The 26,796-nt window shown below is 44.5% G+C and overlaps 1 protein-coding gene across 1 annotated transcript in view; it reads right to left on the bottom strand.

The window, feature by feature from the left end:
- The window catches only part of LOC109890930 (protein SHQ1 homolog), a 37,429-nt gene extending 11,045 nt beyond the window's left edge, over positions 1-26,384 (bottom strand). Inside the window, exons 1-11 of the mRNA XM_020483088.2 lie at positions 26,229-26,384; positions 23,063-23,251; positions 22,770-22,834; positions 21,084-21,206; positions 19,923-20,086; positions 19,573-19,685; positions 19,342-19,439; positions 11,326-11,483; positions 10,120-10,173; positions 4,356-4,479; positions 637-757 (exon numbers count right to left, since the gene is read on the bottom strand). Of these exons, the coding sequence (XP_020338677.1) occupies positions 637-757; positions 4,356-4,479; positions 10,120-10,173; positions 11,326-11,483; positions 19,342-19,439; positions 19,573-19,685; positions 19,923-20,086; positions 21,084-21,206; positions 22,770-22,834; positions 23,063-23,205 (1,163 nt within the window). The 5' untranslated portion in view covers positions 23,206-23,251; positions 26,229-26,384. The remainder of the gene's footprint in view (positions 1-636; positions 758-4,355; positions 4,480-10,119; positions 10,174-11,325; positions 11,484-19,341; positions 19,440-19,572; positions 19,686-19,922; positions 20,087-21,083; positions 21,207-22,769; positions 22,835-23,062; positions 23,252-26,228) is intronic.
- Positions 26,385-26,796: the final 412 nt, after the last annotated feature.

Below are 26,796 nucleotides of genomic sequence, written 5' to 3'. Positions count from 1 at the left end.
GAAAAGCTCCATCAAACACCGGCAGAGCTTTTATCATGTCTGCATCTGGGCGCTGGGCCTACATCATCACCGGCACACATTTTTCAAAATTCAGGCTTTTTCCAGACTAGCACACCACTCGGCTGAACCCCTGCCAAGAATAAAACAGAGCTCATTACCGAATAATGCCCTTGCAGGCTTACAACGTGTAAGTAATTGTAAAATATGTACACGGGTGAGGAAAGAGCCATGCATGCTATATCAATTAGGGAAGAAACTACACAGATCTCTCGCGAGTTGACACGCATCTTGTACTGTACAGTGCACTGTCCATCTGCTTCTTCTAATCTGTGTGTACTGTCACAGAGGCTTCAGTCTCAGTCACTGGGACTCCACTGCAGCACTGAGGGAGACAGTACAGTCCACACGCTCTCCAACGTCACCTTTGACATGGGAGAATGGATACGTCTCACAGCGTCTCTGTCAGTCAAGTGGCCGTGCTGTGACAAATGACTCATCTAATCCTCTCCTCCAGTGCAGCGCACTGAAGCAGCATGAAAGCCACTTTGCTTGGCCCCTGGACCTGGGAGGTAATTATGCTCTAGGGCTGAAGGTCCCTGCAGAGGGAGAGAGAGGATGGGGGGGTAGTGAACTTACTTGACCCTCTGGATCCAGACGCAGTAGTCTGTGATGTAGAGGTCGTTCAATATGTAGGCCGGTTCATTCTCCCGGAAGACTTTGTGAATATCCAACAAGCACTTCAGGACGCAGGCTTTCCCTGGACAGGAAAAACAGAAGGAGTAGAAATTGAAACACGTTATTTTATGGCAATGTGAAGAATGGTAAATATAGCAGTGTTGCTAGCAGGGACTGAGGTTCCAAAAATCTAATTGTTCCATACAGCCTTCCTTCAAATTATAGGCTGAACAGGCTATGGAAGATCATGTGAGCATTGCAAGACTATCCTATTGCAGACTACTGACAGTCATTTACACTCATGACAGAGAGAGCAATTTATCAACTTTCAGGCCTCCTTTATCTAGTTTATATAGTCCAGAATTTTAACTCAAGTGGGCCAAGATAATGCAAAGGGTTCATTTCATACCGGTTTATGAAAAAAAAAATTGGGCCTGATTTTCCTCGAAGGGAAAGCCAAAATGGGACACACCTGGAGGGAGCCACGTTTGATCCATTACATTTGCTGTCACAAACCCCAGGTCGTATAAATAGCCCCTTTATGGGACAGAGCCGGCCCATTGCAGAGCACGGAGGTCTACAGACAATCCTTTTGTCCGGTATGCAACTTCAGGATTGGCTGGCAGCAGACAGACATTCCAGTCCATTCAAAACAAACAGCACACTCGCTCAGAGGAAAACCTTGCTCAAACATTTGGTTCTCATTTAGAGCATGAGCGCTCACAGAGGACCAGAACCCTCAACTCTCCCTGCTTCCAAACTCACTGCAGACACTAAGCCCTCCCTGCTTCCAAACTCACTGCAGACACTAAGTCCTCCCTGCTTCCAAACTCACTGCAGACACTAAGCCCTCCCTGCTTCCAAACTCACTGCAGACACTAAGTCCTCCCTGCTTCCAAACTCACTGCAGACACTTAGTCCTCCCTGCTTCCAAACTCACTGCAGACACTAAGTCCTCCCTGCTTCCAAACTCACTGCAGACACTAAGTCCTCCCTGCTTCCAAACTCACTGCAGACACTAAGTCCTCCCTGCTTCCAAACTCACTGCAGACACTAAGTCCTCCCTGCTTCCAAACTCACTGCAGACACAAAACCCTCCCTGCTTCCAAACTCACTGCAGACACAAAACCCTCCCTGCAGACACAAAACCCTCCCTGTTTCCAAACTCACTGCAGACACTAAGTCCTCCCTGCTTCCAAACTCACTGCAGACACTAAGTCCTCCCTGCTTCCAAACTCACTGCAGACACTAAGTCCTCCCTGCTTCCAAACTCACTGCAGACACTAAGTCCTCCCTGCTTCCAAACTCACTGCAGACACAAAACCCTCCCTGCTTCCAAACTCACTGCAGACACAAAACCCTCCCTGCAGACACAAAACCCTCCCTGTTTCCAAACTCACTGCAGACACTAAGCCCTCCCTGCTTCCAAACTCACTGCAGACACTAAGTCCTCCCCGCTTCCAAATTCACTGCAGACACTAAGCCCTCCCTGCTTCCGAACTCACTGCAGACACTAAGCCCTCCCTGCTTCCAAACTCACTGCAGACACTAAGCCCTCCCTGCTTCCAAACTCACTGCAGACACTAAGTCCTCCCTGCTTCCAAACTCACTGCAGACACTAAGTCCTCCCTGCTTCCAAACTCACTGCAGACACTAAGCCCTCCCTGCTTCCAAACTCAACCCCACCAAATCCCTGGAGGTTTTACATTTCTCCCTCTCCCTCCCTGGGAGCGATTGGGGATAGTGCAGTTGTTTCACCTCCAACCGTGCCACGTTATGAATCCTGCACTCGTCTGTTTTTCCCCGCTGATGACAAGTTGAGCCAGTTAAACACGTTGATGGCGAGCCGTGGCTGATCCCTGGAGAGGGGCAGACAGGCAGGCAGAGTCTGGCACGGGTGGGGGGGGGGGGGCATGGGCACAGCGACACAGCTGCCACACGGGCACTGGCCACTAACATCCATCATGGCAAGGTGACAAGACAGCATAAGCAACACATTTACACACACACGTTCCAAACACACCATGTGCATTCCTAATGCTACGCAGAAAACATTCCATTGGCATCACTACCACACTGGACTTGGAAACAAAACACTTCAAGTGTTTCAACTACTGGGAGGGCCATGTGCACCCCAACAGTACTAGCTCATTACAGTGGAGACCCAAACCCGTTCTAATGTCATATTTAAGTAGAGTAACTGCTCAATTATAGCCAGCTAAAATGTTAAAGCCAAGGGACATGTAAAAACATGGACACAGGGAAATGAGAGTTAAGCTACACTGAGGAACCGCAATTCCGGAACATTTCCGGCTCGGTATAGGCTACCGAACTCCAGTGGGTCCTTCGGTCAGATACACGACAGCGGCCATGCTAAAGCCTCCCTACCTAGGAGGCCCTGCTCTGCTCTCCCTGCTTGGCGGCCAATTGGTTCCAGCCACTTAGCAGGCAGCTGGATGAGCGCCTTGAGAAGGACCGTCCGTGATGCCAGAGGGCTGTTCAAATATTTACCCCGGATAACATTCCCTTTAAGGCCTTAACATGTGGCTCCCGCAAGGCATTAAATGGGTTTGTTTTCCTAATACCTGCCAATGTTTGCTTTCACAGCCATTTAAGTCAAGTGCCTTCAAATTAGAGCACACATTCCATTAGCCTTATCCTGACAAATGAATTAGCTGTGTGGAGTAAAGCTGGGAGGAAACGTGTTGTGCCCTCTCAAGACGTACGCCCGCCAGACTGCATTACTGTAGCTTTACAGTTCATTAACGAGAGCCCCATTACTCACTCTCACTCACCTGCACGTAAATGAAAGACATTTGCAGAGGCAAACTCATTGAAATGAAGAGGTACTTGCTATCGTTTGCCTGGTTAGACTAACTATCACCAATTAGGTTAGTTACCCATTTTGTTTCTGTGCTGGAAAATGCTATGTGACTGTTGAACAAATGTCCAGCGTCAGGAGAGAGAATGAAAAGCGACATTAGGCTACAACACGTGAAGTTGTTTCTAGAGGATGCAGGTAGATGGTGTAGTGTATTACAGGGAAGCCCCCTTCACAGTGACAACCTGGGATTCTCGGATTCCCTCAGCCAGTCTGATCTAATCTGGAGTTTAAAAATACTTACATTTGCTGTCATTTACAAGCATTCAAATCCCCACAAACCAGCTAATCTCACCCCACACACATCCTAAATGTGTTTACATGGCAGAGCCTTCATCTAGCTACCCGTGGGGCTTTGATTTAAAGATTACTCTTTGCTAAGAGATAAAGTAAACTGTCCGTAAAGAACAAATCCACACTTCCTGCTTGGAGAGGTTGCTCTGCTTGTGGTGGTATAGTGATGTATGACTGTGGGTGCATGCTGGCTGTAAAGCAGTCTTTCTGTCAGTCTCCAAAGCACTGAACAGGCAAGCTGCAGCCCACAGCTACCATGCAAGCTTTGCCTTCAATCGAAATGCATCAAACCACATACGGTCCCTCAGGAGTCTCAGAAAACATTGGCCAGAGTCCAGAGACATTAATTGGAAGGGAAACTAGGCCATATTGAGGGCTTTATAATCTGGGCATGACACGAGAGGCTGCCAATACTGCTCTAACCAGCATTCACAAAGTGGCCATTGAGGTGTGGAGCTGCCTCAGGTCAGGGCGAGAGGTCACAGAGAGCATCGTCTAGACTCACCTGACTGGAAGACCCGAGCCGCATCCTGCACGGCTGCAGAGACCAGAGAAAAGTGCCTGTAGAGCGGGTAACACAACACCCTCCTCCCAAAGGACACCAAGACCTCCTGCATCGAGCTGTATGTCTGAAAGGCAACAACAAAAAGACATGCTGCATTTTCCTCATGGCCACTCACTATAAAAAGACTAATCTTACAAAAAAGAAAAGGGACTTCACTTCCTCTTAAAATGTTTGGCAGCCTCTTGCTTTTCTCCTTCCCTCCAGCACGAAGCAGGCTAGGCTAGCCCACTCCTAATTGCAGTCATTGGTAAACTAATTACTCCTAACGACTTCCCTTTCATAGAGGGGGAAACGGGCGAGGAACTCTTAAACACCTTCTGCAGTCGCCGCCTTTTAATTGTTGCTGGTCCTTAATCACTGTGTAAACTCAAGGCTTTTCTCCGCACCAGTGGACAAAAGAGCTGAGAGAGAGCCCTCTGCTTTCTCTTTTTATTAATTCTCCGTAGCTTGTCATCAGGGCTCATCCCCTCTCCCCCGGGGCTGTTTAGCAGCCTGCCTGTAAATAACACTCAGCCGCACAACAACCACCAACCTGGTCTGTCTGGTTAGGAGGCTGGTTAACAGCGAGCAGATGGAGAGGGAGGGGAAAAGAGGGAGATGAGAGTGAGACGAGGGAGAGGAAGAATAAAGAGAAAGACAAAAACAGGAGAAAGAAAACAGGGAAAGAGAGAGATGGGGGAAAAGAGACCTAGTAAGGGAGAGGGTTAGAGAGAGAATGAGAGCAAAAGCGATAATGAGCAAAAAAGTGGATGAGAGCGAGTGAGACAGAGCAGACGAGAGAGAGTGAGTGGGTGGGTGGATGAGAGCGAGAGAGCGACTGAGAGGGCGCGTCCCGTCAGTCTCTCCCAGACAGATAGCTCTACTGACGAGGGCTCTCAGGCAGCTACAGGATGTCATTACTACCTCCTCCATTATCACCATCATGGCCAAACTGCTACCGCTCAGACTGCGGCATCCGATTACCAGCCCTTATTGTCAGGTTCAGAGGGAAAATGCTACTGATTAAGGGGCTCGCACATCCCAAGGTATAAGACGAGCGGCACACACGCCCTGCTGCACGGTCCTCTAGTGCACACACACACACACACTATCGATCGGCGAGCAGACGGCCATCTCACTTCCTCTCCGCCTGTCTGTCAGTTGGGAGCACACACACACACACACACACACACACCTGGGCCTGTTCACAGCCTTGGGGCACACCTTAATACTCCTACCTCTGACACACAAACTCACACACACAAACCTAAGAGGAACCAATTGTCATAGCTATAACCTGGCCTTCTCTTCTTCTACAAAACAATGCACTACCAGTGCACCAGATGGAGATGACAATCAGTTTGTTTATATACAGTGCATTCGGAAAGAATTCATACCCGTTGACTTTTTCCACATTTTGTTATGTTACAGACTTATTCTACAATGGATGAAATTGATTTTTCCATCAATCTACCCACAACACCCCATAATGACAAAGCAAAGTGTTTAGAAAATGTTACATATATATTTTTTAAGTTTACACTGAAATATTACATTTACATAAGTATTCAGACCCTTTACTCAGTACTTTGTTGAAGCACCTGTGGCAGCGATTACAGCCTCTAGTCTACTTTGGTATGACGCCACATCTGTATCTGTGGAGTTTCTCCCATTCTTCTCTGCAGATCCTCTCAAGCGCTGTCAGGTTGGATGGGGAGCATCATTGCACAGCCATTTCCAGGTCTCTCCAGTGATCTTCGATCGGGTTCAAGTCCAGGCTCTGGCTGGGCCACTCAAGGACATTCAGAGACGATTCCAACGATCTTGACAAGACTCCCAGTCCCTGCCGCGGGAAAAACATCCTCAAAGCTTGATGCTGCCATTACCATAGGGATTGTCCCAGGTTTCCTCCAGACTTGACGCTTGTCATTGAGGCCAAATAGTTCAATCAGACCAGAGAATCTTGTTTCTCATGGTCTGAGTCCTTTAGGTGCCTTTTGGCAAACTCCAAGCGGGCGGTCATGTGCCTTTTACTGAGGGGTGGCTTCCGTCTGGACACTCTACCATAAAGGCCTGTTTGGCAGAGTGCTGCAGAGATGGTTGTCCTTCTGGAAGGTTCACCCATTGCCACATAGGAACTCTGGAATCTGTCAGAGTGACCATCGGGTTCTTGGTCACCTCCCTGACAAAGGCCCTTCTCTCTCCGCTCAGTTTGGAAGGGCGGCCAGCTCTAGGAAAAGTCTTGGTGGTTCCAAACATATTTTTTTGATACTTTTCCCTCAGAGCTCTAGTGGAAATTCCTTCTACCTCATGACTTAGTTTTTGCTCTGACATGCACTGCCAACTGTGGAACCTTACATAGGCAGTTGTGTGCCTTACCAAATCATGTCCAATCAATTAAATATAGCACAGGTATACAGACCCGTAGCACTCACGTCCGTAGCCATGAAGTGCTTTGAAAGGCTGGCAATGGCTCACATCAACACCATCATCCCAGAAACCCTAGACACACTCCAATTTGCATACTGCCCAAACAGATCCACAGATGATGCAATCTCTATTGCATTCCACACTGCCCTTTCCCACCTAGACAAAAGTAACACCTATGTGAGAATGCTATTCATTGACTACAGCTCAGCATGCAACACCATAGTACCCTCAAAGCTCACCACTAAGCTAAGGAACCTGGGACTAAACACCTCCCTCTGCAACTGGATCCTGGACTTCCTGACGGGCCACCCCCAGGTGGTGATGGTAGGTAGCAACACATCTGCCACACAGACCCTCAACACTGGAGCCCCCCAGGGGTGCATGCTTAGTCCCCTCCTGCTCCCTGTTCACCCACGACTGCATGGCCAGGCACGACTCCAACACCATCATTACGTTTGCAGATGACAACAGTGGTAGGCCTGATCACAGACAACGATGAGACAGCCTATAGGGGAGGTGGTCAGACACCTGGCCGGGTGGTGCCAGAATAGCAACCTATCCCTAAACTAAGGAGATGATTGTGGACTACAGGAAAAGGAGCACCGAGCACGCCCCCATTCTCATCGACGGGGCTGTAGTGGAGCAGCTTGAGAGCTTCAAGTTCCTTGATGTCCACATCAACAACAAACTTGGAGTGCCAAGTCTAGGACAAAAAGGCTTCTCAACAGTTTTTACCCCCAAGGAATAAGACTCCTGAACAGGTAACCAAATGGTTACCGGGACTATCTGCATCGTCCCCCCCCCCCCCCAACCCCTCTTTTACGCTGCTGCTACTCTCCGTTTATCATATATGCATAGTCACTTTAACCATACCAACATGTACATACTACCTCAATAAGCCTGACTAACTGGTGTCTGTATATAGCCTTGCTACTGTTATTTTCATATGTCTTTTTACTGTTGTTTTATTTCTTCACTTACCTACCTACCTACACACACAAAAAAATTTCACACTATTGGTTAGAGCCTGTAAGTAAACATTTCACTGTAAGGTCTACACCTGTTGTATTCAGCGCATGTGACAAACTTTTATTTGATGTGGACTCCAATCAAGTTGTAGAAACATCTCAAGGATGATCAATGGAAACAGGATGCACCTGAGCTCAATTTCGAGCCTCATAGCAAAGGGTTTGAATACTTAAGTAAATGTGAAAAATTTAAGAAAGCTATTTTCACTTTGATGAGGAAAATGTTTTATTTAAGCCATTTTAGAATGAGGATGTAACGTAACAAAATTTGGAAAAGGTCAAGGGGTCTGAATACTTTCCGAATGCGTTGTTTATACACAGTACCAGTCAAAAGTTTCCACCTACTCCTTCCAGGGTTTTTCTTTACTTTTACTATTTTCTACATTGTAGAATAATGAAGATATCAAAACTCTTAAATAACACATTTAGTGTTAAAGTGTTAAATCAAAATATATTTTAGATTCTACAAAGTAGCCACCCTTTACCTTGATGACTGCTTTGCACTCTTGGCATTCTCTCAACCAGCTTCATATGGAATGCTTTTCCAACAGTTTTGAAAGAGTTCCCACATAATCTGAGCACCTGATGGCTGCTTCTCCTTCAGTCTGCGGTCCAACTCATCCCAAACCATCTCAATTGGGTTGAGGTCAGGTGATTGTGGAGGCCAGGTCATCTGATGGCGCACTCCACCACTCTCCTTCTTGGACAAATAGCACTTACACAGCCTGGAGGTGTGTTGGGTAATTGTCGTGTTGAAAAAAAACTTATTAGTAGAGGTAATTCTGGGTCTTCCTTTCCTGTTTCATCATAGCGCTTGATGGTTTTTGCAACTGCACCTGAAGAAACTTTCAAAGTTCTTAAAATGTTCCGGATTGACTGACGTTCATGTCTTATAGTCGTTTATCTTTGCTTATTTGAGCTGTTCTTGCCATAGTATGGACTTGGTATTTTACCAAATAGGGCTATCTTCTGGACCACCCCTACCTTGTCACAACAACTGATTGTCTCAAATGCATTAAGTAGGAAAGAAATTCCACAAATGAACTTTTAACAAGGCACACCTGTTAATTGAAATGCATTCCAGGTGACTACCTCATGAAGGTGGTTGATAGAATACCAAGGGTGTGCAAAGCTGTCATCAAGGCAAAGGGTGGCTACTTTGAAGAATCTAAAAAGTAAAATATATTTTTGGTCACTACATGATTCCATGTGTTATTTCATAGTTTTGATGTCTTCACTATTATTCTACAATGTAGAAAACAGTACAAATAAAGAAAAACCCTTGAATGAGTAGGTGTGTCCGAACCTTTGACTGGTACTGTGTGTGTGTGATATATATATATATATATTACACACTGAAAATATAAACACACAAAATGCAACAATTCCAAAGATGTTACAGTTCATGTAAGGAAAGCAGTCAATGTAAATAAATTAGGCCCTAATCTACAGATTTCACATGACTGGGCAGGGGTGCACCCATGGGTGGGTATTGAACCACCCACCCCCCACTGGGGAGCCAGGCCCAGCCAATCATAATTTGGTTATCTCCAAAAGGGCTTTATTACTGACAGAACTACTCCTCAGCACTCCCCCTACCCCACCTCAGACAATACCGCAGGTGAAGAAGCCAGATGTGGTCTGCAGTTGTGAGGCTGGTTGGACGTACTTCCAAATTCTCTAAAATGACTTGAGGCAGATTATGGTAGAGAAATGAACATTAAATTATCTGGCAACAGCTCTGGTGGACATTCCTGCAGTCAGCATACCAATTGCACGCTTCCTCAAAACTTGAGACATCTGTGGCATTGTGTCGTGAGACAAATAGGCACATTTTAAAGTGGCATTTTATTGTCCCCAGCACAAGGTGCGCCTGTGTAATGATCATGCTGTTCACCTGTCAGGTGGATGGATTATGTTGGCAAAGGAGAAATTCTCACCAACAGTTTCTGGGATTTTCCTATTTCAGCTCATGGACCAACATTTTACATGTTGTGTTAATATATATATTTTTATACAAGCTCTCCACCCAGCTGCAGCAAACTCAATCAAATTGTAATTTCCTAGGGCTGGTTGAGAGCTTTCCTCCGTCAGCGGCTGGAGCAGACACATTTAGATCAATAAAAGCCTTTAGCTCAAGATGGGGCCAGAAGCTGAAAACAGCCAGAATAGGGAAGCTGTGCCCAAGGTCATACTAAGGGATTTATTATTCCATGATAATTTGACTTTAATTGACTTAAATAAGGGACTGCCTCCCCATTACTTACCTCAAGCCAGCAGAGAGTCCCACTTAGTTTTCTGATGGTCCACGGTGATTCAACCTGCAGTCATATAATGAGAGGACAGAGGTCAACTTCTACACGCGCTTTAGAGAATCAAGGTGGGTCTACAACACATGAGAAAGCAATGATACCAATAACAGGCAAACTCAGGCCACACTCTCTTTAACACTCCGTCCCTAGTGTCCATTACAGATACCTTACAACACGATCTCTGGAAAAGCAGCCTGCTCCTGGCTCTCTAAGGTGTATAAGGCCGTAACACCCCAGATGTTCATAGAACATTCACAGATGACATCACAGGTTGCGGTCTAAAGTATGTGTTTACGGCAGTACTAAGAACTACAGCTCCGGATCTGACCCAATGATGTATAGAAACACATGAATGTGTGACCATGGTCTAACCTCACCATCTCCCATTGTAGACCTTAATTTAAGCAATAGGGCACAAGGAGGTGTAGTATATGGCCAATATACCACGGCGTGACATGGAGTGCCTGGATACAGCCCTTAGCCGTGGTATATTGGCTACACACACCACAAACCCGAGGTGTTCGAATGCTATTATAAACTGGTTACCAACGTAATTAGAGCAGTAAAACATTTTTTTTTGTCATAGCTGTGGTTTACAATCTGATATTCAGGGTTCAAACGACCCAGTCTATAATCTATTTTAGAACGAGCAACTGGGTCGAGCCCATAGATATAGAACAAAAAGACTAAGACTGGGTCGCGTCTCTGGCAACCTAAACGATAGGCAGCATGGGTAGCACCGTAGATTTGTGCCGGGACTACATCTCGTGGAAGGATGAAATAGTATGAATTAATTCATTAAGCATTTTTATTTTTTTTATTTTTATAACAGCATGTCTGTCATTATTTGAATATGTTGGTAACCGGTTGTGTAAAAGTGATTATGTCCTCAAAGGAATTGTTTGGAGGATATACTGGCACGGTTTGGGAACAACACTCATGCCAATGCATCCTCCAAAACACCAGCTTCTTGGGCATTATCACTTCAACATCTATTTCCAGCTGTGCAACAACAGACTGAGTTCCATGTATTACGGTTTAGTGACAGTAAGACAACATTAAAAAAAAAACTCAAGATCCCTGTAGGAACTTGGTGGAAGTCCATGTTAAAGCTTTGACCTGGAGGGAGATGTAGAGGCTAACTGACAGTCGCTAACTCACATTGTGCTCTCCCTCTGTAGTGCGCAATTCGTAGCAGTATGCCAGGATGATGTCCACCAGGCTGAGCCACACCTGGAAACGGGACTTCTTGTCCAGGATGTAGGAATGGTTGGTAAACTTTCTTAGCTGCTCCTTCTCATCATCAGTGAAGGACACCGCTGAAAAACAACAGTCCACCCTTAGACTCACTGGGTTTCTACATGGGCCTAATCATGCCTGCAAACATTCATGCACATATTCTACTATGAAGCAAAAGAGGGATCCATCATTTCTATTATGTTGCAGAGATGGCCCACGGCTTGAATTGTGTGAGGAAAACACTAGGTTATCAGTTCTTTTGGAAATAATCAAAAGTCCCTGAGTTTCTTCCTCAGTTACTGATCAAAATACCCTCCACCCAAACTCAATTGGTAAAGTTTCATGTGCAACGTTCAGTGCTGAAAACAAAGCTAAAGGTCTGCAAGAACAGACTCCAAGTCAGCACTTTCCCTTTGCCTATCGAGGACAGCCCCTATACTGAGCCCCTGAGTGTGTGGGCTTGACTGTGCGTGCACACACTACAGCAGCAGTTTCAAATGATCCTCTTGGCTCTGCTGGGAACTGGATTCCTGCTCCATTACATCAGGGCTTAGATCCCTGCAGACGGTACCCCGATTCCCTTGCCAGTGCAGCTGCAGCAGCCCAGCCTGGCCAAGCGGAGCACACACGCACACCTCCCCCTTACCGCACCTCCCCGGGAGATCAGCCAGGACGCTGGGGAGAAACTCAGCGCCCCACTGGCCTACATCCAGCAGTCTGCCGAGTGTAGGAAACACACACAGACTATTGAGAAGGGGGGGGGGGGTTTGTTACATAGCGGGATATTATTTTTAAAGATATCGTATTGTTTTGAAAATGTCGCAATAATCTTTTTGTGCTAGTTGGCTATACTTGCACAAAAACTCCAGTATTTTATAGCTTGTTCTCCATCTTTGTAAATAGGGAGCCAATTTGTTCTCCAGAAACAGATCAAAACGTGTTCTCATGGCTCCTATTTGTCCCTCTGCAGCAGACATACACTATATATGAAAAAGCATGTGGACACCCCTTCAAATGAGTGGATTCACCTATTTCAACATGTATAAAATTGAGCACACAGCCATGCAATCTCCATAAACAAACATTGGCAGTAGAATGCCCTTACGTGGCACCCTCATAGCATGCTACCTTTCCAACAAGTCAGTTCGTGCTGAAGAGCGTAAAAATCATCTGTCCTCAGTTAAAACTACCATGGTTGAGCAGTTGCACACAAGCCTCAGATCACCATGCGCGATGCCAAGCGCCGGCTGGAGTGGTAGAAAGCTCGCCGCCATTGGAGTCTGGAGCAGTGATGAATCACGCTTCACCATCTGGCAAGCCGACGGATTAATCTGGGTTTGGCGGATGCCAGGAGAACGCTACCTGCTCTAAGGCATACAGTAGTGCCAACTGTAAAGTTTGGTGGTGGAGGAATAATGGTCTGGGGCTGTTTTTCATGGTTCGGGGTTGGACCATTAGTTCCAGTGAAGGGAAATATTAATACTACAGCATACAATGACATTCTAGACGAGTCTGTGCTTCCAACTTGGCGGCAACAGTTTAGGGAAGGCCCTGTCCTTTTTCAACATGACAATGCCCCTGTGCAAAGAGAGGTCCATACAGAAATGGTTTGCGAGGTCGGTGTGGAAGAACTTGACTGGCCTGCACAGAGCCTTGACCTCAATCCCGTCGAACATCTTTGGGAACACCTTTGGGATGAATTGGAACGTCGACTGACAGCCAGGCCTAATCACTCAAAATCAGTGCCCGACCTCACTAATGCCTGTGGCTGAATGGAAGCAAGTCCCTGCAGCAATATTCCAAAATCGTGTAGGTCCAGTACATCACTGGGGTCAAGCTTCCTGCCATCCTGGACTTCTTTACCAGACGGTGTCAGGCCCTAAACATTGTCAAAGACTCCAGCCACCATCGTCTCACGGCAAGTAGTTTCGGAGCGCCAGGTCTAGTCTAGGTCCAAAAGGTTTCTTAACAGCTTCTACCTCCAAAGCCATAAGAATCCTGAACAGCTAATCAAATGACTACCCAGACTATTTGCATTGGGGATCAGGGAAAAGTGATAGGGCTGCTGGCAAACAGGTTCCTTTGTTTATTTATTAGAACAGCAGTCCAGCACTCATCAAGATGTTCCAAAAAGTGTATACAAGCGCTGTCATTCAGTGACATCTAGCGAGAGCATCAGTTGCTGTGACTCCTGTTTTTGTCCACACGTAATGGATCTAAAAATACATTTAAAAACAGGATGAACATGGGATTACTGCCAATAACAAGCTAACTGGGCCTGCATAATGCAGCCGCAGCGCTCCATTCATCCAAGAGACATCTGGATGAGATTAGAAGATCTAATGGGACAATCTGAAAGGCACTCACTGATCTCAGCTTTGATCCTAGCCAATCGAGTGTGTGTGTGTGTGTGTGTGTGTGTGGGGGGGGGGGGGGGGGGGGGGGTCAGATGAATGGAGATTAATTTGTCACTTAGTTCCTCCAGTCTTCTGAGCAGTCTGCCCCCATTGTATGGCCCTACCCCAGGTACAGATGGCACCAGTGACATGGAGAATATACCTCTGCTCAACATGCACGAGGCTGGAGATTACCTACAACTATACTTCACTCAGAGGCTTCTGACGAATGACCTTGGTAGTACAGAACAAGGTCGTCAACACTCAATACTAAAGCGCAACTGTTTAAGATTGACATTTTCTGACGTTAAAGAACCTGCGAGTCAATGCAATGAATGTAGTGATGAATCACAGACTGCCGCTGGCATGTCAAACCAGCCATAAGAAGAGCCGCAAGCAGAGACAGGGCTGTCATGTTGGATTAACACCGCCTCACTCAGTTCATGTGGACCCAGTGGACAGCTTGTGGCCTGTCAGTGCTCTGGCCTTGACCCGGGGAACACAGAGGGGGCACAAAGGTCCAGGGTGAGGTTTCTACTTAATTACCACTAGTGTCTACACCCATCTGTCAGCTGACATATATTGTATTTCTCTGTCTTACGGGAGGGAGGGAGAAAAAAACAGAAAGAGGCCAAAAGCTTAAGAATTTTGCTCCCACACATTATATACAGTACTAGTCAAACGTTTGGACACACCTACTCATTCAAAAGGTTCTTAATTTGGACTGTTTTCTACATTGTACAAAACTATTAAATAACACGTATGGAATCATGTAGTAACCAAAAGTATTAAATAACATTTTTATATTTTAGATTCTTCAAAGTAGCCACCGCTTGCCTTGATGACAGCTTTGCACACTCGTAGCATTCTCTCAACCAGCTTCATGAGGAGTGCTTTTCCAACAGTCTTGAATGAGTTACCACATATTCTGAGCACTTGGCTGCTTTTCCTTTACTCTGCGTTCCAACTCATCCCAAACCATCTCAATTTGGATTGAGGTTGTGTGATTGTGGAGGCCAGGTCATCTGATGCAGCACTCCATCCCTCTCCTTCTTGGTCAAATAGCCCTTACACAGCCTTGAGGTGTGTTTTGGGTCATTGTCCTGATGAAAAACAAATGATAGTTCCCCCCCTAAGTGCAAACCAGATGGGATGGTGTATCGCTGCAGAATTCTGTGGTAGCCATGCTGATTAAGTGTGCCTTGAATTCTAAATAAATCACTGACAGTGTCACCAGCAAAGCACCCCCACACCATCACACCTCCTCCTCCAGGCTTCACAGTGGGAACTACACATGCAGAGATCATCCGTTCACCTACTCTGCGTCTCCCAAAGACACTGCGGTTGAAACCAAAAATGTCACATTTGGACCCATCAGATCAAAGGACAGATTTCCACCTGTCTAATGTCCATTGCTCGTGTTTCTTGGCCCAAGCAAGTCTCTTCTTCTAATTGGTGTCCTATAGAAGTGGTTTCTTTGCAGCAATCCGACCACGAAGGCCTGATTCACGTAGTCTCCTCTGAACAGTTGATGTTGAGATGTGTCTGTTACTTGAACTCTGTGAAGCATTTATTTGGACTGTAATTCCTGAGGCTGGTAACTCCAATAAACATATCCTCTGCAGTAGAGGTAACTCTGAGTCTTCCTTTCCTCTGGCGGTCCGGTCCTCATGAGAGCCTGTTTCATCATATTGCTTGTTGGTTTTTGCGACTGCACCTGAAGAAACGATCAAAGTTCTTGAAATGTTCCAGATTGACTGACCTTCATGTCTTAAAGTAATGGACTGTCGTTTCTCTTTGCTTATTTGAGCTGTTCTTGCCATAGTTCTGGGACACTGTAAAGTCCATGGAGAACAAGAGCGCCTCCTCCCAGCTGCCCACTGCACTGAGGCTAGGTAACACGGTCACCACCAATAAATCCATGATTATCGAAAACTTCAACAAGCATTTCTCAACGGCTGGCCATGCCTTCCTCCTGGCTACTCCAACCTCGGCCAACAGCTCCGCCCCCCCCCCCCCCCCCCCCCCACAGCTACTCGCCCAAGCCTCTCCAGGTTCTCCTTTACCCAAATCCAGATAGCAGATGATCTGAAAGAGCTGCAAAACCTGGACCCGTACAAATCAGCTGGGCTTGACAATCTGGACCCTCTATTTCTGAAACTATCCGTCGCATTGTCGCAACCCCTATTACCAGCCTGTTCAACCTCTCTTTCATATCGTCTGAGATCCCCAAGGATTGGAAAGCTGCCGCAGTCGTCCCCCTCTTCAAAGGGGGAGACACCCTGGACCCAAACTGTTACAGACCTATATCCATCCTGCCCTGCCTATCTAAGGTCTTCGAAAGCCGAGTCAACAAACAGGTCACTAACCATCTCGAATCCCACCGTACCTTCTCCGCTGTGCAATCTGGTTTCCGAGCCGGTCACGGGTGCACCTCAGCCACGCTCAAGGTACTAAACGATATCATAACCGCCATCGATAAAAGACAGTACTGTGCAGCCGTCTTCATCGACCTGGCCAAGGTTTTCGACTCTGTCAATCACCATATTCTTATCGGCAGACTCAGTAGCCTCGGTTTTTCTAATGACTGCCTTGCCTGGTTCACCAACTACTTTGCAGACAGAGTTCAGTGTGTCAAATCGGAGGGCATGCTGTCCGATCCTCTGGCAATCTCTGGGCCGACTCTTTTCTCTGTCTATATCAATGATGTTGCTCTTGCTGCGGGCGATTCCCTGATCCACCTCTACGCAGACGACACCATTCTGTATACTTCCGGCCCGTCCTTGGACACTGTGCTATCTAACCTCCAAACGAGCGTCAATGCCATACAACACTCCTTCCGTGGCCTCCAACTGCTCTTAAAAGCTAGTAAAACCAAATGCATGCTTTTCAACCATTCGCTGCCTGCACCCACACGCCCGACTAGCATCACCACCCTGGATGGTTCCGACCTAGAATATGTGGACATCTATAAGTACCTAGGTGTTTGGCTAGACTGTAAACTCTCCTTCCAGACTCATATCAAACATCTCCAATCTAAAATAATATCTAGAGTCGGCTTTCTATTCCGCAACAAACCCTCCTTCACTCACGCCGCCAAACTTACCCTAGTAAAACTGACTATCCTACCGATCCTCGACTTCGGCGATGTCATCTACAAAATAGCTTCCAATACTCTACTCAGCAAACTGGATGCAGTTCATCACAGTGCCATCCGTTTTGTTACTAAAGCACCTTATACCACCCACCACTGAGACCTGTATGCTCTAGTCGGCTGGCCCTCGCTACATATTCGTCGCCAGACCCACTGGCTCCAGGTCATCTACAAGTCCATGCTAGGTAAAGCTCCGCCTTATCTCAGTTCACTGGTCACGATGGCAACACCCACCCGTTGCACGCGCTCCAGCAGGTTTATCTCACTGATCATCCCTAAAGCCAACACCTCATTTGGCCGCCTTTCGTTCCAGTTCTCTGCTGCCTGTGACTGGAACGAATTGCAAAAATCGCTGAAGTTGGAGACTTTTATCTCCCTCACCAACTTCAAACATCTGCTATCTGAGCAGCTAACCGATCGCTGCAGCTGTACATAGTCTATCGGTAAATAGCCCACCCAATTTTACCTACCTCATCCCCATACTGTTTATATTTATTTACTTTTCTGCTCTTTTGCACACCAATATCTCTACCTGTACATGACCATCTGATAATTTATCACTCCAGTGTTAATCTGCAAAATTGTAATTATTCGCCTACCTCCTCATGCCTTTTGCACACAATGTATATAGACTCTCCTTTTTTGTCCTGTATTATTGACTTGTTAATTGTTTACTCCATGTGTAACTCTGTGTTGTCTGTTCACACTGCTATGCTTTATCTTGGCCAGGTCGCAGTTGCAAATGAGAACTTGTTCTCAACTAGCCTACCTGGTTAAATAAAAAAATTATATGGAAACGGTCTTTTACCAAATAGGGCTTTCTTCTGTATACCAGCCCTACCTTGTCACAACACAACTGATTGGCTCAAATGCATTAAGGAAAACAATTCCACAAATTAACAAGGCACACCTGTTAATTGAAATGCATTCCAGGTGACTACCTCATGAAGCTGGTTGAGAGAATGCCAAGAGTGTGCAAAACGGTCATCAAGGCAAAGGGTGGCTACTTCGACAAATCTCAAATATAAAATATATTTTGATTTTTTTAACACTTTTTTGGTTACTGCATGATTCCAACAGTAAATTAAACCTACTCTTTCAAGGGTTGTGTCCAAACTTTTGATGGTAAATATATAAAATGTGTTAAAATCATAAGCATGCTATCAAGATTTTACTACTAATGGTTACATTTGCTGACCAATACTCTTCCGACGGGCAGGGGAAGGCTAACGTGCATCCAGCTGTCAGTTAAGTCATTCGTTTAAATTTGTCCCCTTTATCTGTGCCGGGGCTCCGGCCGAGTACTCAGAATACCGAATGAGAAAAGGGAGTTCACAGAGTTGCAGGAAAACTTCATGCTGGATTCCTCCTGCCTACGGCTAATGGGCCGTGTATGGGTGCCGCGTAGTATTGACTGATGGCTGTTCGGCAGTGTGCGATCTCTCCTGTGCTAGGGCAGAGATGGGGATCCTGGCACTGTCAACCCAGCATATCCTCCTGTGATAATGTTTCATCTAAATCCTTTCCTGAGCGTACAGTACGACATCCTGTACTAACATAAGCTGTGGCTACGAGCCATGTGTTCGTTGATGCGGTGGGAGCAGAGGAATTAGCAGGCTGTTAGGAGAGCTGGATGGCACAATTGAATTGTTCCATAAGCCCTTATCGCTCTCATCTGAGAGAGAAGAGAGGAAAACAAACCTGTAGAGCCCAGCCAGCCGTGGATCACACCTTTTTAATGACTCATTGATTTCTTATGTCATGGATTGATAAGAGATAAAGAAAAGAAATAGGATTTGAGGGAGTGAGGTAATGGCGATACAAGTCTGGATGGGGGGGTGGCTTGGAGAAAAGAGAAATTGGGTTCAATTCTGCATTTTAAGGAAAGCCCTAAGAAATTATGATCTAGACTGACTATGTTCTTTAATGACCATTACAAAACTAACACTGTAGGCTTAATGTCAAACTCAATCAAGTGAAATGTTAAACTAACTCCACGCCACAAACTTACAACTGACAGCACTCCACAAAACAATTCAACAATACTGGATATATATATACACACACGTTAAAACAGTAATTATTTATACATTAACACAAATGGGGTTTTCTGGGGGGGGTCACTTGTTTGACGCCAAAGTTAAGTTCATTTTTTGTTGTCAGTATTTATACACCACCTGCTGGTGGAAATCTCTTACTGCTCTTGGTGTGATCTGAGCTTAAACTACAGGTTATCATTACTCTGTAATACAATGCTACTACATGAAATACAGCATCATTTAACAGACATAAGAGCAACTTAATATCACATTTTAGTACATGATTTGAAGATTAACGATCCCTTCATGTGTGGTAGTGATGGGATAGATAGGGAGGACTCCAGCTCACCTGCCTCTCCCTGCCGGATGGAGTCTGGGCACAGATCAGACCACCAAGGGAGGAACTTCAGCAGACCCTGGATCTCCTCGTCCTCAAACAGGTCAGCACTACAGACACAAACAGCTCAGTGTCATAACAATGAAAGTGATAGAACACAATACAATAAATCTGTGACATCTGTGCATTTGTTAATATTGAACAATGATTTAATTAGTGGGTACTATTCTTTGGATAACTCACAGGTAATGGTCAGGGCAGAATATGGACGTCTCAGCGTCCAGTCGTTTCCTTCTCCTCTCTGACCCTGTGGTTCTATCTGGGTTTTGGATGTCGATGACATCACTCAGCTCCTCCTGATTGGACAATACTCCATTAGATCTTCACATGCTGTACTCGATGTTATGTTTTCCTGGTCAGGTCATATGGTCAGGAAGAACTCCTGGCCCTACTTACGGGAACGATACCAATCGCATTATAAAACCTAGCAATGCTTTCAAAGGATACCATTCCACTACTAATTTCTAGGAACCGTCTTCAAGAAGCACAGTGTGACTCTGTGCAGTACTGCCAAAGCCAATGAATGACCTTACCTGCAGTCGAGTGAACACTCCAGACCTCTGACTCCCAAAGCCATACTTCTGCAGTTCCTTCAGCTGCTCCTCTGAGGTGTCCATGTACACCTCCTGCTCAACCTGCCAGTCAAACTCCTCTTCGTCATCCTCTTCCTCACCGTCCACAATTCCACTGCACGCTTCTGTAATGTAAAGAAAGCATCAATGTCTTAATGAGAAACAAAATCATTCAGCCAAATCGTATTACAACATCATCGATGACAAAATCCAGTGTTTTCTGTTCTCAGTCCTTACTTCAGTGGTTTCGTTTACGAGACATATATTTGAGCTTAATATGAACATCAATATGTCTTCCAGCAATATACTAGACTCTGGAGCAGTGGAAACGCCTTCTCTGGAGTGATGAATCAAGCTTCACCATCTGGCAGTCCGACAGACTAATCTGGATTTGGCAGATGCCAGGAGAACGCTAGCTGCCCCAACGCATAGTGCCAACTAAAAAGTTTGGTGGTGGAGGAATAATGTTCTTTTGCTGTTTTTCATGGTTTGGGCTTGGACCCTTAGTTCCAGTGAAGGGAAATATTAAAGGTACAGGATACAATGACATTCTAGACGATTCTTTGCTTCCAACTTTGTGCCAACAGTTTGGGGAAGGCCCTTTCCTGTTTTAGCTTGACAATGCCCCCATGCACAAAGCGAGGTCCATACAGAAATGGTTTGTCGAAAACTTCACTGGCCTGCGTAGAGCCCTGACGATTACATTTGGGATGAATTGGAACGGCGACTGCGAGCCAGGCCTAATTGCCTATCAACAGTGCCCAACCTCACTAATGCTCGTGGCTAAATGGAAGCAAGTCCCCGCAGCAATGTTCCAACATCTAGCATTCCCAGAAGATTAGAGGCTGTTATAGCAGCAAAAGGGGGACCAACTCCATATAATGATTTTGGAATGAGATGTAAGACAAGCAGGTGTCCACACACACACACACACACATATATTTTCCTACTAGCACCGACTTTGATGGCATCTACTTTAAGGGAAAATGTACTCGCTACGACTGTGATATGTGGTTGTCTCACCTAGGCATCTTAAGATGAATGCACTAATTGCAAGTCGCTTTGGATAAGAGCATCTGCTAAATGACTACAATGTAAATGTTATGGCATTTCAGTATATACCCATGTCTTCCACCAGAGGCTTGGCTGAGCGGGAGCCTTTGGGAGCCAGGAGACTAGTCAGCATCTGGAGCCCTTCAAAGTGTTCCCCTGCTGTCTCCTTGGGGACGTGCAGGGTAAAAAGACCTGGGACACACAGAGAGAACATCAGGGAGCAGGTCAAACAATTGGCAGCGCTGCGGCAGAGATCTGCGGTTTGAGAAACGCAACAACTGAATGTGTAGCTGTACAAAGTGTAGAGCCTTAGACAACGTGAAAGCAAATCGGATAGCATTGTCTGCCTTTAAACAGTCCTGGAGCATTTGTCATCAAGTAGACATGGCTCGTCACATGTAGAACAATGAATGCTCACGATAAATGCATGACTGTCTCTGCAGACATGTATTCAGTCAAAGGAGCCAAGGAGATAATTTCTAGGTCTTAATCCCTTTTAAAGACCTCATAAAACTTTCAACACTTTGTTGGAGTATTTAACTTAAAAACGCTTTATGCTAGTTGGCTAACTGCCTTGGCTCTGGGCCCCTTAAGAGGAGGCTGGCTGCCTTGGAGAGTCCAAAGGCAGTAGGGCTGGCTGATATATCGCAAAAACTGGTATGTGGATTTTTACAATACCGTCAATAACGATATGTTGACACAGTGCTGGATAAACATACAAATTTATCCAAATGGTACTACTTGAATGTATATAAAACAAATCAGAATGGAGAAAGCACATCAAATGTATTTGTTGCCATTCAAGGGTGAACTTGTATTATTCAGAACCATTAAATAGTGTCAAATACCGCCGTACATGAGACAAATATGGTGATATGATATTTTGGCTATATTGCCCAGCCCCAAAAAAGATGCATCGTAATAATTTCTAATTGAGAGTATAAACCGGGACTCCCATTAGAGAAGCTAAATTAGCAGCAGTTAGTGGCTTATTTAGACACAGTATGTCAAACAGGGCGTCGCTGATCCGAGGGCCAATGATGTGTCAGCGTGCATAAAGCGAACGCTTCACCAACCCAACATAATCAAGAGGGATAATTGGAAATTAAATTCATTAAAAAGAATGATCTGAGTATTCCACTCCTAACTGAAAATAAATAGCTTTGAATCAAAGTAGCCGCATGAGAAGGAGTTGGTAAATAGAATAAATACATGAATAAAACTAAAAAAAGGTCACTAGAAATGAGCAGAAATAAAAGTAGGGCTGCAGGAGGCACTCATTACATCACGGACGGGTCAAATGGCCCTCCATATCTAACAGCATAACCAGTAATTAAGTCTGTGTGGCCGTCTCCGTAGTGAGTGCTAAAGAGGCACCAGGGATCAATCCCACGGACTCTGCCATCAGCCCCATCACTCAGGGTCCTGCTACTCTCTGGCTAGCTGAAGTACTAACCACACACTGGAGTCTGGTGAGAGGATCCGCCTAACAACCAGTAATGCTGATTTGATTACTGGGAGGTCAAGAGGACACACGCACTGACAAAGATAGGGTCACATTGCGTTTCAATGAACGGGTCAATAAAGCACTATCAACAATGCATTAGGGGGTCTGTTTTCATCAGAATATGAAAGCCTGCATTATCTTTCAACCACACGCATCCATTCTAAAATGCAAAGAGTCAAGGGCAAAACGACAAATGAATGATTCCTTATCAATAAAAACATGAACAAACTTTAAATACCAAACATTACCTTTATCAATGTCGAAAGTGGCCTTTTCCCTCCCATCTTCCACTATCTTTCCAGGTAAGGTCAGTCTTGATAAGAGATACAAGTGTTAGAACTAAACAAGAAGGTAGCCTATCAGCCTGTTGACACAATTACAGCATATCATGGTGCAACTGTGTGCATTTATTACTACACACATACATATATATATATATATACATACATACATACATACATACATATATATATATATATATAAATAAAAAATAAAAAAACATGAATGAAGTGACTTCAATAATGGCAGCACAAACATTAACCTGAGGAAGTAAGGCTTGGCATAGAATTTGAAATCATCTCCATCGATGTAGAGATCAAACTCTGATGTTCTAGTGTAGGGCACACGGATGATCAGGATTAGGAAAGTTGGGTCCTGGCTCAACTCAAACGCTGGAGTAATCATGATGAACAGAACACCGCAGGTGAGGATCTACAGGGGTCTGTGAGAGCTGTGGAAGTAGTGGGGGAGTTTGATTAGTCACAAGGTATCATACACATTTTATAATGCTTAGCAGTAGCACTGCTTGACATCAAACTGATCTTCTCCTGAGCCCACTTATTTCTTCTTTACTCCTAGAATTGGGAAGTCACGGTGTTGATACTTCTGTACCAGCAGCCACTAACAGATCTGATCATCCAACTAATCAACTACCATGAACCTGATTAAATCAGGGATGCGTTCAATATGACAGAACTGTGTTCAACGTTGAATCCAACGGAAACTGTACTGTACTGAACGACCAGTTGGAAAAAAACGATTTTGGCGGCTCAGAGTGTGATTATTACTAGAGGTGGACCGATTCATCGGAATGGCCGATTAATTAGGGCCGATTTCAAGTTTCCACAACAATCGGTAATCGGCATTTTTGGACACCGATTGTGGCCGATTACATTGCACTCCACGAGGAGCATGCGTGGCAGACTGACTACCTGTTACGCAAGTGCAGCAAGAAGCCATGGTAAGTTGCTAGATAGCATTAAACTTATTTTTTTTAAACAATCAAACTACACGTGGTTGATGATATTAATAGTTTATCTAGCTTGTCCTGCGTTGCATATAATCAATGCAGTGCCTGTTAATTTCTCAATCATAATTTGATTTTATTGATGTATTATATTAAGTTAAAATAAAAGTGTTCATTCAGTATTGTTGTAATTGTCATTATTACAAATAAATAAATAAATACAAAAAAACCATCTGATTAATCGGTATCGGCTTTTTTTTGGTCCTCCAATAATCGGTATTGACGTTGAAAAATCAGTCGGTCGACCTCTAATTATTACCGTATGGTGTGTTGCACGAGTTTGGTCACACCCATATTGATCAGGACCACACATCTCAACACCACAAAACGAGAGCAAATGTACCTCAGACTGTTGAAGAACAGTGTGCACCGTTGTGAGGAAAAGTATCGTTCAGTGCAAACATTCACACAACGTAGCAAATGTTGAGGCGAACTGAACGCACACCAGGTGTGTGAAGTACCTGAGAACTATTGTCATGTAACTGACAGACATTTCACTCCATTTCTCCCCACATGAACTCTGTTTCTACAAAGTTTGTTGCTAATGTTTGCTGACCTAACTATGCTATCGCTAGTCCCATCCAAAATTGTGATTCACTACATGTAAAAGAAACACACCAGAGTCTTGTTATCATTATAATAAAAAATAATAAAAAAAATGGAATGCTGCATTCATAACATCTAGTACCAGAATACGACAGGGAAAACTCCACTGGTAATTACTAGTGTGAAGCTCATCTACAGTCACTAAGCTATCATCTCTGAGATACTAGTTCTCCCACATGCTGAACTCTGATGTCACATACTAAGGAAATTACCTCAATATTAGCATTTTCTGCAGTTAAAAAACGTTTTTTTTAACCTATTAATTTGGTTTATGAACCCTGCTATTTGTTTACCAGCATGAAAGCTCTACTGTTAGATGGTTGACAAAGCTAGTAACCGGAAGGTTGCAAGTTCAAACCCCCGAGCTGACAAGGTACAAATCTGTCGTTCTGCCCCTGAACAGGCAGTTAACCCACTGTTCCTAGGTCGTCATTGAAAATAAGAATTTGTTCTTAACTGACTTGCCTAGTTAAATAAAGGTCAAATAAAATTTTAAAAAATTGCCAATCAGCATTCTCAACAAATTCAAAGCATGTGAATGTACACAACTCATTGCTCCCAGTTTACAATAAGGATTTTCAGTTTCCAACATGTTATGAACGCATCATAATTCCAATCTGTCTGCACTCACCACTGCTCCATAAAGTTCACAGCTTTAGCCACGGGTTGTACGCCTAGAAGTATTAGATTTCTGCATTTTAGGCAGTGTTTTCATTGTTTATTGGAAACGTTCATGTAAATGACGTCTTACATACGAAATGTGCATTAGTGCTTATTAATAATTTACTTAGTGGTTTATGCCAGGTTAGGCCGGGCAGGTAGTTTTAGGATGCCCATGGTCCTCATTCTAGGTCCAGGAGAAAAAGCGTCTTGTCAAAGTAACAGAGTTTATAGCTCTGAGAGTTTATTCTATTGACAAATAATATCAAAACGTTTGTTTGTCATGTGCTCCGAATACAATAAAATTCTTACTTACAAGCCATAACCAACTGTGCAATTAAGAAAAAAAAATAGGTATTAGTTAAACAATATATACGTAAAGAAATAGACATTTTTAAAAGGTAGAATGACAGTAGCGAGGCTATATACAGGTGGTACCGGTACAGAGTCAATGTGCGGGTCACCGGTTAGTCGGCTAATTGAGGTAATATGTAGGTATAGTTATAGCACCTATGCATTGATTATAACCAGAGAGAAGCAGCAGCGTAAAAGAGGGAGCACTCTGGTTACACAGGCAGACCAATTTGGACCTGATCTACTGACTTGTCTCAACTGCTTCTTCAGAACCTCCTAAATAAGCTGCAGGGTCCTCTTTAACAGTCAGTACTGGGCTGGAACAAAAACCTGCGCCCCATGCCTGAGTCCACAAGACCACGTTTGAAAAGTGGAAAACTCCTCCACCTTGTGGTTGGTTTTGTAGCAAAGTGTACTGTGTTGTTTACCCTCCACGTGCCACTGACACACGGTCAGTAGCCCAACGCATTAAAAAGATCACGTTGAACTGTTTCAGTAGCACCCACTTAAACGTTTCAAATACATTTCAAATGAATGGTCAAATACGACTTTGAATAGTATATAGGTAAGTGTGTTTAAGACCGAGTAGCTTAGCTAGTCATCTAGCTACGTTTAGTCAATATACTGTTATAAATTAGCTAGCTAACGGTAGGCCGATTTAATGTCTGGCCAGTTAGCCTGTAGCATTCTACAGTACTGACACGTTAGCGATGTAGGCTGTTAACATGCATTAACAATTTACAGTCAGTGAACTCAAATATTTAAAAGAACACGAAATTACCTTATGAACTCGTCTCATTAGAAATCATCATGGCAAACTTGTGTGAACAGCACTTTAGCGTGGCATCATCATCAGCGGCTCGTCAGCAACACAAAAAATGTACTTCCGGGTCAAGGAATTTCGAAAACGTTCCAAATTAAAGCCCCCCACGTAATTGTAGACACGTTTCAATAACCTGTATTTATTCGTGATATATGAAAGGTAGTTGTCTAAACATGAACAATTATTCATATTTGTCATATTCCATTGATGACCACAATGTGAATCACATATTGGCTTATAGAGCAAAAAATATTCTGGATGCTTTAGTAAAAGTATTGTAGGGAATACTCAGTAGGGTCTGTAGAATGACATATTTTTTACTTTGTTAGCACAGGGATTCGATCCAGCAATCTTTCAGATACTGACCCAATGCTCTAACCACCAGGCTACCTGCCACCACAATGGCATGCAAGACTATGTTTTACACGAGTTATTGGTAAGGAAATCACTTGAAAGAAGTTTAGACTTGAAGCTTGAATGATAGAGCAGACTGATGAAATGAAGTTATATGCTTAATAATGAAATA

Source organism: Oncorhynchus kisutch, linkage group LG5 (assembly GCF_002021735.2).
Source record: "Oncorhynchus kisutch isolate 150728-3 linkage group LG5, Okis_V2, whole genome shotgun sequence".
Lineage (NCBI taxonomy): Eukaryota > Metazoa > Chordata > Actinopteri > Salmoniformes > Salmonidae > Oncorhynchus > Oncorhynchus kisutch.
This window is presented reverse-complemented; position numbering and strand designations above follow the sequence as displayed.